The 12578-nt window shown below is 36.3% G+C and overlaps 1 protein-coding gene across 3 annotated transcripts in view; it reads right to left on the reverse strand.

Annotated features, from left to right (window-relative positions):
• The window catches only part of LOC132823400 (CCR4-NOT transcription complex subunit 6-like), a 79696-nt gene that overhangs the window by 11877 nt on the left and 55241 nt on the right, over positions 1-12578 (reverse strand). For all 3 annotated transcript variants that reach the window (XM_060837196.1, XM_060837197.1, XM_060837198.1), the window contains 5 exons: positions 11262-11366; positions 11110-11178; positions 5157-5314; positions 4636-4790; positions 1444-1598 (listed from right to left, as the gene is read on the reverse strand). In XM_060837196.1, coding sequence (XP_060693179.1) covers positions 1444-1598; positions 4636-4790; positions 5157-5314; positions 11110-11178; positions 11262-11366 — 642 coding nt within the window. The remainder of the gene's footprint in view (positions 1-1443; positions 1599-4635; positions 4791-5156; positions 5315-11109; positions 11179-11261; positions 11367-12578) is intronic.

Here is a 12578-nt window from a genome sequence, read left to right on the forward strand (position 1 = left end):
TTACATGTATAAAACTAGCAGTTTTTTAGTTTATGCCCACTCTAATATAGCAGTGTCTCAAAATTGCATAGGAGCAATCTCATAATAAAAAAATTGTATTGACAATATTTCTAGAGCCAGAAGAGGCAGAACTGGAGTTGTGTTAATTAAGCTAATGGTCATTTGGCATCATTCAGGCTGACTCTCAGAAGTAAGATCATTTCTCTGCAATCAGAACAGAGCAAACTTATGAACCTTCAAAACTTACCTGATTAACCAAATTCGTCATTGTTTATACTACCTTCTTCTTCGTGACTTCATATCTTTCCGTCACATCTTTGAAATTGCCTTAATACATTTTCCAAAATGATACAGAGATAACCTTTTGGTCCATATGAATTTGAAAGAGCTGTACAATTAGGCCCAATCATTTCCCATTGCCCCATACTTTTACCCTTCAAATATTTATCCAATTTCCTTTTAAAAAATATTACTGAATCCATCATGTTTTCGGGCGGCATGTTCCAGGTCATAATTTTCTGCATAATTTCTTTCCTCTTTTCTCTTTCATCTGTTTTTGCCAGTCACCTTAAATCTATATCCTCTGGTTAACAACATGTTAATCAGAAGAAACGGTTTCTCTTTAATAACTGTCAAAACCTTTCATGATTTGAAATGTCACTATCAAATTTCCCTTAACCATCTCTACCCAAGGACAGCTCCAAGTCTTAATATTTCCACATTATTTCCCTCATATTATTCTGGCAAATTTCTCTATCATCTCTAAGGCTCTGACAATCTTCCTGGAGTGGCGAACATATAACTGACCACAATATTCCAGCTGAGAGCTAACAAAAGCTTCAGCACAATTTCCTTGCCTACATTCATAAAACTAAGAATCCAGTATTCCTCTTTAAAAACAGCCTTCTCATCAGGTTCTGCCACTTGCAAAGATGTGTACTTACATCCCACTTCTCTCTGTCTTGTACCTTCTTTAAAATTGAATGACTCCGTTCATTTTGCCTCTTCTCATTCTTCCTGACAAAGTGAACCATTTTGATTCAAAAGGATTCACTGCTAAAGGTGCTATATAACTTATTCAAATGGAACAATTACCTCTTCAATACAGTGACCAAGTAAAACCAAGTATATATCTAACATTAATTAATTCAACTGTCAAAATGGGTACATAAAGTCCAGTTGCTATGGACAAAGGGAAACACCAGATATCTTTGACAAAGGAATAAGATGTGAGCCAAGGCATAAGTCTCAATGCAGCAATTAAAAGGCATTGGGAAAGGGAGTCACAGAACTCAATACCTTAAAATTACCAACTACTTAACTCCAATCAGAAATAGAAATCAACTTTAAACTTATGTTGAACAAAATGAACTGCTCTGCAATATTTCCCAATAATTTTTATTAACAAGATGTCATATTCAGATTTTGCTAAAATACACTTACGGAATAGCTCAAAAGAATCCTTCTGCAACTCCAAGAGTACAGCAACTCCGATGTTATCTTTTGTCATAACTCTGTTCAACATTGCTTCTGAACCATCTGAGTTTGCCATGGCCAATTGGTTGAATTCAACAGTGTGGTTCTGAATCAGACAAAATCTATAAACAGAAAAATTTTAAAAAGAGCTGGTTACTGTTTATAACATAAATATGCAACTCTAATAAGTTTATCCAAGAAAGAGTTGTGTTAGAATTCCTGGATTCAATTGAGTTGAACGAAGTACAGAACAGCAAGGAAGAAGCAAAAACTGGATACCTGAAAAAAACCAGCAAGATGCTAGAAATATCTAGCAGTCAGAGTGCCTCTATAAATGTTAAAAACAGGTTAATGCTGTCTATACCTACCTGAAACTTTTCCTTCACTTGCTAACAGAACTGTCATACATTTAAGATACGAAAAGTTTAATATAGTTTGAATAAAAGTAACTATTTCTCCCTTTATGAAAATTGTCCTATCAATATTCAACCACAAATGCTAAATCATACATATTTAAAAAGTCTGTTTACTGTAAAATGCCAATCTACAGCTGCTGTTAATTTAATATTCTTGCTTTGCAGTCCATGCCAATTTGCATAGAAATATATAGCAGTAAATTATCAGCAACTGCATTACACTTAATGACTCATCCAAATAGCTATAAGGTCCCAGCTATAAACTTGTCATGGCTGTCATCATACATAATGTAGAATAGGCAATGTGTTTAGATGCGGACTCACAATCACACCAGTCCTACGTACCTTATCATTAAAAGTGCACCTTATTACCCGGATGTAAACTGGAATTCATCTGTGGGTGGATTCAGTGAGCCAGGGGATTATTTGAACAAAAAAAAACCTTGAAATAATATGCATTAATGTGTCATACACATTCTAGTGTATTTCACATTGCAGCAGAAAATGCTCAACTTTAACAAAGAGTCCGAAAGCTCAATCAAATTTGTACAATGAGGTACACATTCCTAAAGAAGGACAAATCACTTGGGAAGCTGAATTAGACATTTTAAAGAACGAATGAAGCAAATGCGTCACATGGAAATAACTCATCTTATTTTCCTCAAATGTTCATAAAAATGCCATGTCAAACAAAAATATAATATTCTAATGCTTACATGTAGCTGTTTACCATTAAAATCTACATGTTGTTAAGTGACCTCTAGAATTGAGCCAAAGATTTTAAATTGAACATTTAGGTTTAGAGATAAATAATGGGACAAACTTCTCATTGAGTACTTGATGAGAAATTAATTGCGTGCCACTGAATTCTGGGAAAGCTAAAGCCACTGACATCAATCCCAATACAACTCCAGTTTTCCTACCCACTGACTCTATTCCTCACCCGGGAAACAGTTTGACATGCCTGATTGGTTGCAAATTCAAGGGCAGGTATCCAGCCATTTATGACAGAAATTCATTTTAGTATAATGGTTAATATAAAGAAAAAGCTAGGAAATTTATTTTCATAAATTGAAAAATTTATATCAGTGAACACAAATGAATTTTTACCATTTACAATCATATTTTATTATTAGCTAGTCTGTGATGACAGGTAACAAAGTTATTTTAACAGCATCATAAGTGCACTTACAAGTACTGTAAAAGCGAATAATATATCTCAACTCCTTCAGTTAATAACTAAATTATAAAACTTTTGTCAGTTGGATCACATAGAAACCACAACATATCTGATCTAATTAGCTTACATATAGAAGGTGTGTCCATGACCAACAGGTATTGAGTGGGGTTTTAAAAAAAAATTTTCTCCCCACAGCCCCTCAATTTTGGCATCATAATGGCTCAAAAAGACCCCAACTGTGAAGTCATCTCTTGTAAAAATACATCTGATTTTGCAACAAGTTGTTCTCAATTTAAATCACATTGCCCAATCATGATTGACTATTCAACTACCAGTTTTCACTTTGGGGACAACTAGCTATTTGGATGCAAGTGATTCTAGTTGAACATTTGTTTGTTTCAAGTTATTTCTCACTCTACTCTACATTTTGCATGTAAAATCTTTTGTGAAACAACACAACCTGGCCAAGTTTTAGAGCACTTTTTAAAAGTAAATATTGTAGAATATTAACTCATGTAGCTTTACTAATACAGGTGAAAATGGATGCATCTCAAAATAAACTTTTTAATAATCATTTAGTCAAATGATATGTAACTAACCCAAAACATTAATTCAAAATAGCTTCAAAATTGTTTCACTTATACACAACATTCAGTTTCTTCATAAATGTTAAAAACTATTTAAAACATAGTTATTAGAGCCTTCACTAAAAACAGAGGAATTATTAAAAGATCTTCTTAAAAAAAAGGATGGAGGGCAAATCAGCAGAAATTCTTAATGGTGATGAAGAAATTCTGAAAGTGCGATACATGTCAGGATTGGAACTATACTGTAAAGCAGCGCTTTGTTTTAAACTTGCACAAAAGATTGCAGAGATTTAATTTGAATATGGTACGTTACATTTAAAACAGTTGCCATCTTTTTCACAGAATCAGTTGAGCTGCATTTAAAAAAATTAGAGCAACCAAGGAGAAATTCCTGGCCCCTTGTAGCCATGGAAAATACACAGTGAAGATTCAAGGGAATACAAGTATGAATTAGAAATTGTAGCCGTGAAAAAGAAGCAAAACAAAAATCCCTCCATGGTATAGCAAACAAAAAGTGAAATGTTATGTTTTCAGATTGGTGAAAAGGTTGTGTATAGAGCTACTACAATAAAAGATTTAAACTGGTTAGTGGACTGTAACAAGAAGTTACTGAAAGTAATTATAAGCCACAAAATTGAAAGAAAACATTAGGAAAAATCTTTAAACTCAGGCAATCACTACATAAAAAATTCAATGCAAGTACGTATGTAAAAAGATTGCAATGTTATTCAAAAAAGAAATAAATTATTTATTAGGAAAGAAAGAAAACATTAAATAGCTTTAGGAATGCAGGAATAGGGTCAAGGGCTATGGTTTGGACAGTATTAAACTAATGGCTCTATGAATTAACTTCATTGACTAATTAATTCCCCTCTCCCATAAAGTGTAACAGTTCTCTAATGGATCACTGAAACTCGGCAGTTCGAGAAAAAGACAACAGGCTACAACATAAATTTTATGCCCATTACAAACCTACTTTTCAGTCTTATAGAATATTGCACAGCCATCTACATGCTTCCGATCAGATTCGGACATTGTCCTGGCTCTGGATTTGGGGCTGAAGAAACCATCATATCCATGTTCTTTAAGTTCAACCAGGAAAAAAGCGAAGTACTGTTCAGTTTCAACTTCCTACACCAAAAAGGAAAACCGTAACTGAGCAGGCAAAGGGACGAGAATTGTTGGCAATCTTAGCATTACTGTGACCAGCACAGGATGGGAACCATATATTATAGACACAACCCCACAGTAATATTATTGAATATAGTACAATTGCGAACATTTATTTCGTCCCGGTACTGGCTGGTTTCAATATATTCGAAAATTTGGTACAAATGCAACATGAATAGAAAAATTCAAACAATGAGAATATCAATACATTTTTATTTTAAAAAGCAAACATGGAATCACATTGGCTAGTCAACAGCTTTAAATTAGTAAGTAGTATTTGCAAAGAGCTCCTTTAGCAAAAATGATCTGAACTACAGAAAACTTTACCTGAAGACTTATGATATCCGCATTGCAGTTCAAGATTTCTTGCATAATAGATTTTTTCCTATATTCCCAGTTCAGTGCCCACGATGGACAGTACCCATATAGCTGTCGTGTGGCATATTTGTCACATAATACGTTGTAGCACATGACCGAGAACAATGCTGTAAAATAATATTTCGGTTTTTAAAAAAAAAATCAGGAATGAGTTAGAAACCAATAAATGAATACACAAAATTTAGGCCAATGCTCAAAATGTATGCACACATCTGAGCATTTCAAGATGCTGCTCATCGGCACTCATTAATCTGGAACAAAGACCTATTTTCAATGTAAGATTAGCTCATCACATTCCAAATGAAAGTACAAGCACTGAAAAGTCATAATTGCATTTCATCCCAATAAAAACTGAACTATAGTTAGAGATATAAAAATTCATTCTATGACACACCTCCTGCTGTTTTGATGAGAAAATCTGCAAATATTTTTATCAACTATTCTATATTTGCTTAATCAATTCAGGTGGATTAGATTGTTTCACCATATTCACTTCCAGTAAGAATAAAGCAAACAAAAAGGAATAGGAACAGGCCATTTAACCCATTCAGCTCATTCCAGAAGACAGTGTTCAACCTCAACTCAATCCTCCTGCCCAGTTGCCACATACCTTGATCTTAAGTTCAAAAATCTATTCATCTTTACTTTGAATATACATGACGATTGACCATCCAAAACCCTCAAGTACAGAATGCCAATCATTCTCAATATTATGAGTGAAGAAATTATCTTAGATTTGCAAAACAATTGTTCCCATTTCCTGAGAATGTCTCTTACGACTAATGAAGATCCAACCAAAAGAAATAGCCTTTTAACATCTATCAGAATCTTGTTTTAACAAAATCATTTATTCCATTCTTCATTGTTGTGTCAGGGCCCAAACATCACATGACACCAGGTTATAGTCCAACAGATTTATTTGAAAACACAAGCTTTTGGAGTCTTGTTTCTTCTTCAGAGCACAGCACATCAGTTCAAAAGGCTGAAGCATTCACAGTAATCTTCAGCCAGAAATGCTAAGGGGACAATCTATCTCAGCCTCCTCCAGTTGTCCCCAGTACTGCAGATACCAGTCTTCAGCCGTCAGCTAATTCGATTCACTCCATGTGATATCAAGGAACAATTGGAGGCACTGAAGTGTGCTAAGGTTTTGGGCCCTGACAGCATTCCCTTCATAATACTGAAGACTTGTGTTCCAGAACTGCCAATGTTTTATTGATCAGTCCTACCTTATTCTCTGCTGTGTTCCTGCTTGCCCTGACTGTTTGACTCGCTTCTTTTCTCAGCTGTACCTGTTCTGAGATTGATTTCTTTCCTCAGTATCTCCCTGGGTCCCATTCCCCCTCCTTACTGGTTTTAAATCCTACCAAGCAGCTCTAGCAAATCTCCCTGCTAATATATTAGTCCCCTTCCAATTCAGGTACAATGTACCCTTCATGTATTGGTCACCTCTACCCCAGAAGCGATTCTAAAGATGCAAAAATGTGAATTCTTTTCCCATAAATCAGCTGTTCAGCCATGCAATCATATGTGATATCCTCTTATTCCAACCCTCACTAGCTCTTAACACTGAGAGTAATCCAGATATTACTAGCCTTGAGGACCTCCTTTTTAAATTCCTGCCTACTTTTCTATATTCTCCCTTCAGAATCTCATCCTTTTCCCTTCCTATGTCATTAATACCAATGCGTACAATGGCCTCCTGCTGGTCCCTCTCTCCTCTGAGAACATTCTGCGCCCTCTCTGAGAAATCCTTGATCCTGGCACCGGGGAGGCAACACACCATTCTGATTTTTCGCTGCTGGCCGCAGAAACATCGGTGACCCTGACCAGACAGTCCCCTAACACAATCGATTGCTTGGAACTTGCTGTATCCCTCATTACATTAGAGCAAGTCTTGATACCAGAAACTTGGCTGTTCATGCTACATTCCCCTGAAAGTCCATCACCCCTTACGTTTTCCAAAACAGCATACTTGTTTGAGTATAGAGTTGGGAGGTCATGTTGCAGCTGTATAGGACGTTGGTTAGGCCACTTTTGGAATATTGCATGCAATTCTGGTCTCCTTCCTATCGGAAGGATTTTGTGAAACTTGAAAGGGTTCAGAAAAGATTTACAAGGATGTTGCCACAGTTGGAAGATTTGAGCTATAGGGAGAGGCTGAATAGGCAGGGGCTTTTTCCCCTGGAGCGTCGAAGGCTGAGGGGTGACCTCATAGTGGTTTGTAAAATCATGAGGGGCATAGATAGGATAAATAGACGAAATCTTTTCCTTGGGGTGGGTGAGTCCAGAACTGGAGGACATAGGTTTAGGATGAGAGAGGAAAGATATAAAAGGGACCTAAAGAGCAACTTTTTTTCATGCAGAGGGGTGTGTGTGTGTGTGTGTGTGTGTGTGTGTGTGTGTGTGTGTGTGTGTGTGTGTGTGTGTGGAATGGAGCTGTCAGAGAAAGTCATGGAGGCTGGTACAATTGCAACATTGAAAAAGGCATCCAGATGGGTATATGAATAGGAAGGGCTATGGGTCAAGTGCTGGCAAATGGGACTAGATTAGGTTGGGATATCTGGTCGGCATGGACGAGTTGGACTGAAGGGTCTGTTTCCATGCTGTACATCCCTATGATTCTCTAACTGCTGCTCACCTAGCCAAGATCTTCCAGTACAGTTACAACATTGGCATCTACCCGACAATGTGGAAAATTTCTCATATATCCTGTACCCAAGAAGCACAATAAATCCAACTTGGCCATTCACGGTCCTAGACTACGTTTGGTTAATAAAGAGATGGAAGGTGTCATCAATAATACTAACAAGCAGCACTTGCTCAGCAACACTCAGTTTGGGTTCTGCCAGGGCCACTCTGCTCTTGACCTCATGACAACCGTGGTTCAAATCTGGACAAAAAAGCTTGACACCAAGGCCACATTTGAACAAGTGTAGCACCAAGCAAAACTGGAATCAATGGGTATCACAGGCAAACTCTCCGCCAGTTTGAGTCACATAGGACATATAGAAAGATGGGTGTAGTTGCTAGAGGTAAATCATCTCAGCTCCAGGACACCTCTTAAGGAGTTCCTCATGGTAGCATCCTTGGCCCAAACATCTTCAGATGATTCAATGACCTTCCCCTGCATGTTCAGTACCATTTGCAACTCAGTTTCTGAAGCAGTCCATGTTCAAATGCAACAAGACATAGACAATATCCAAGCCTGGGCAAACAAGTGGCAAGTAACTTCCACACCACCACAAATGCCAGATATTGATCATCGCTAATAAGAGACAATCTAACCAGGTGTCCCTCGACATTCAGTAGGATCAAGATCACTGAATCCCCAAACATCACCTTTGGGTCTTCCATCGACCAGAAACTCATTGGACTCTCCATATTAACAGTGGCTACAAGAGCAGGTCAAAGGCTAGGAATACTAACATGAGTAACCTACCTCCTGACTCCCCAAAGCCTGTACATCATGTACAAGGCAGTCAGGTGTGATGAATACATTCCACTTACTGCTCATTATAGTTTCCCTTGTCGCAGCTTCTAATAGTTTGGTTTTGCAACCCTTTTTCCGAAAAGTTCTTGTAAGTTTTCTTACAATTTGCTTGTGTGCTCCTGATAATTTTGCACCAATACTATTTTAGCAATATAATTATAAAAATCCAATTTACCATAACTCCAGTGTCTAGCTAATTCTGTATCCACACATTAACACCCTTTGATCCACATACTTCAAGTTTGGTAATACACTATTATGTGACCTGTGAAATTTCTGTCAAGCTTACAGTGTATACACACATTACTTCTCTCCCAGTTATGCTGAAGCTCATTGTCAAACATGTACGTTTCAAATTGCTCCTTTTGAGAAGCAAAAAGAGGGTAGATGAGGAAGGTATGACTGCCAATAGAAGAGCTTAAAGCTTTTGGGGTGTGTGCACACATGCATGTGTCTCAATGCACATGCAAGAGATCAGAACTGGAGGAATTCTGGCATCACCAGGACTCGAGGTGAGGGGAGATTATAGGGGTATGGTTGTAGAAAACCAAGGCCATGGAAGTATTTGAAAACAAGGATGAAAATGTTAAGATTAAGGCACTGTTTAAAATGTGATTGGTGCAATGAATTGAGCGGCGATACACTAATGTCACCTGATGGATTGTTGATCTTAGATTTACCTAGGCTTTCTTTTTATGTGTCATTTTAAATCCAATTTCGTTAACTATTGAGGAGCTGAAACTTTCGTTCTACTTCCTTAACTCTATAAGAATGCATTTAATGCACACTTGGTATCCTTCCCTCGGAGGCATACCATTGCTCATTCATCTTCTAGCCTACCAATTTTGATTTCTAAGTGGCCAGCGCCAGATTCTTTTTAAACTCACTGGAAGTAATCCCTTTCCAGTTTTCAAATTTGATTGCTCCTCGTCCATAACAATTCTTAAAGATAGAACTGTTCAACAACTTTCTTCTACTGAAAAATGCTCCACTTTGCCTACCTCATTTTTTCAGAATTATATCCAATGCCATTGTCTTCATTAGATTGAAAACAATAATTGAAAAGGTTTTTCTGCAATCACTGCAGAAATTCCTCATCTTTTGTTTTTACACTTTTTTTTCAGTTTACACATTTTAATCGAGACCCCTCTCATTATGGCAATTTTTGTTTTTACATTATCTTAAAAATGTGTTTGCAGTTTGCTCCTTCATCTTATTCTCTCTATTGGGGTCAGTCATGGTGAAACAGCTTAACACAAAGCAATAGATTCCTGGTTATAGAAAAACAATTTACATACTGTAATTATCCCTACTGTTTTGACCTCAGCGACTTTTATTATGGGGCAAATCAGATCCCAGATTGAAATTTGGCTTGGTAGATCATAGGTTTGTTTTTTGCATTTTTAACAAGGTGGTTTACACAGAAACACAAACGTGCAAAACCGCAAGATTTGAGTTTAACTCAAAAAAACCAGGAAATGTATTATGCAAAAGAAGCGAAGATAAAGTAACATAAACCAAACTCCTTACATATAACACCAACTTAAAGATGATGTCGAATGACAATGTAAAATACAATTTTATTCATTCCAAAAGCACTCCTTTACAGTCCTCACACCAGAAAGAATTCACTCCTCTTTCATATCTGTAAGGCTCAATTCAACTGTAACTTCAATTCTCCATCTTGAGAATCTGCTAGCCTCTTCCAAGAACCTTCATATAAATGAGCTAAAAGTTCTCACTTCAAAAGAACCTCTTCAAGGTCTTAAACAAAAAAAAATGTGATTAAAAACTTTTAAACTAAACTCCTCACGCTGAGGTAACCTTTTGAACAGTCCTAAACAACTTCCCTTGTCAAATACTTGGCAATTGCCCAAAATAAAAAGCTTTCCCTGCCAGCTATGGGTGTTTCAATGTATCAAAAAAGGAGAAAAAAAAACCTGTTTACTACACTGAAAACCTAACACACAAAATAGTTTACACTGCTCACTGATAAAACCCTCCAAAGTCAACAATTTCTCATTAGTCTCACTCACACTGCTTTTTCTTTTAAAAAAAGATACATTTCCATAGATGTACTTACAAGTTAATAATGAAACTGTTTCAACACAGAAAACATGCAAATAAAGGTTTAAAAAAGCCAAAATAAATCAAATATATAATATACATATTATTAAATTACACACCTTGTATCACAGTACAATGCTCAAGCTTTGATGAACAGTACAACTAATTCACCTTACTTAATTTGACTGGTTAAATTTAGTTATGTAAACTACAAAATTCATGTTCGCACATTTTCATACTTTGGACCATACGCTTAACATCTGAAAGTTTGAATTTCATTGGATTAATGGTTAATCTCAATTTAATACTCAACACAGGTTTAAAAAATAAAATTAACTGCACCTGAAGGATGTGTCCGTTCTGGTTCTTGTAAAACAATCCATGACCTTGGTGGAGGCTGTTCTGGCTGAACTATTGAAGATCAAATCATATATTAATTTGATAAAACTTACATCTTAAAAAAATAGAAATAAAATATGCTTTTATTTACTTACTTCTTTTTGAAGTACCTGCCAAATTATCAAGCAAGTAATTCAGTAACCTACGAGTTCCATCTGGTTCCTGATAGAGGCTAAGAATTTCTTGTGCCAAAGGATTTCCTACAAATCATACGGAAGCTTATCAGCCAAGCTGGTGTACAAATCTATAATATTGTTAACTATCAATGGAACCAATATGAAGCTATTTTGGTACCTTTAAAAAAAAACATTTAATTAATCAATTAATGCATTCTCTTCCCTAATCAAATGCAACCTTTACTACTGAAGACAATTAAATAAAAACCTAAGTCGAAATTCTTGATTTGAGTTCAGGAAAAGACAACTAATTTCCTTTCAAGAACTACATCCATGAACAGAAGTCATCTGGGCATGAGAAGCATCCTCAAAATTATTTTTATTTTCATGAAGGCATTCTACCATCAATTTAAAGCTCAAGTTACTGGAGCTGCATTGCATTTTATCAAGATGTCACAGTTCAATCCGACCGTTTTAATTTGGTATCACAAGTAGCACTGCAAGGCTGAAAACATCAGGTTTATGCTTTGGTTGTTTTGGTGTCTTGATCAATGTACATCCAGTGAAAGGCTGAATCCACAGCATGTAACAGCACAGGAAAATATAATTTATCAAAGGGGTTCTCCACTAGTTTCTTGAAAAGACTTCAAAAGAGTCCACCATAAAAACCTCAAGCACAGTTAAATCAAAACACCATGTATAGATGGAATCAAGCTATTAATCTGTATGCTTTTCTTTAAGTTTCTTAAAACTTCTTTTGTTGGCAATAACTGCCTTTTTAGACAATTTTCTGATAAAATAGTTCTGTATTATAATTTGCTTTTCTCACCGGTCTGGTGTAACTACCCATTAACAAGTATCTCAAGTCACTGTTTCGTCCACTAAAATCATTCTTATTTAATGCAAACAGCACGGAGGCAATGTTTAACAATGAAGCTGATGGGTTCCCAGCTATCTGAGCAGGTTGGAACTAGAATTAGGCTACAGAGACAAGTGAGGGAAAGACAGTGTAGTTGTCTTCCCCAAAAGAATCTGCTGTTCTTTGCAGTTTAACGCCTCAGTTTAAACTTAAAGCAAAGCAGTCACATTTCCTGTTCCAGTTACAGTGAACTATGGCTTTTAAATGAATAAATCAGAAGCATTTTTCAAGCAAAATCAGTCACACTGTATTTCTTACCAACCAGTGGAAGCGTCAAGGGAAAGAAAACTGAACACCAAGGTTGTGGCTAGCCGAACAATCACCCATCTGAATCAGGAATTGACTTTGCAGTTTTTCCTTTGTCCCCCAGTAATTTC

The sequence above is a fragment of the Hemiscyllium ocellatum genome, chromosome 16 (genome assembly GCF_020745735.1).
Source record: "Hemiscyllium ocellatum isolate sHemOce1 chromosome 16, sHemOce1.pat.X.cur, whole genome shotgun sequence".
Classification (NCBI taxonomy): Eukaryota; Metazoa; Chordata; class Chondrichthyes; order Orectolobiformes; family Hemiscylliidae; genus Hemiscyllium; species Hemiscyllium ocellatum.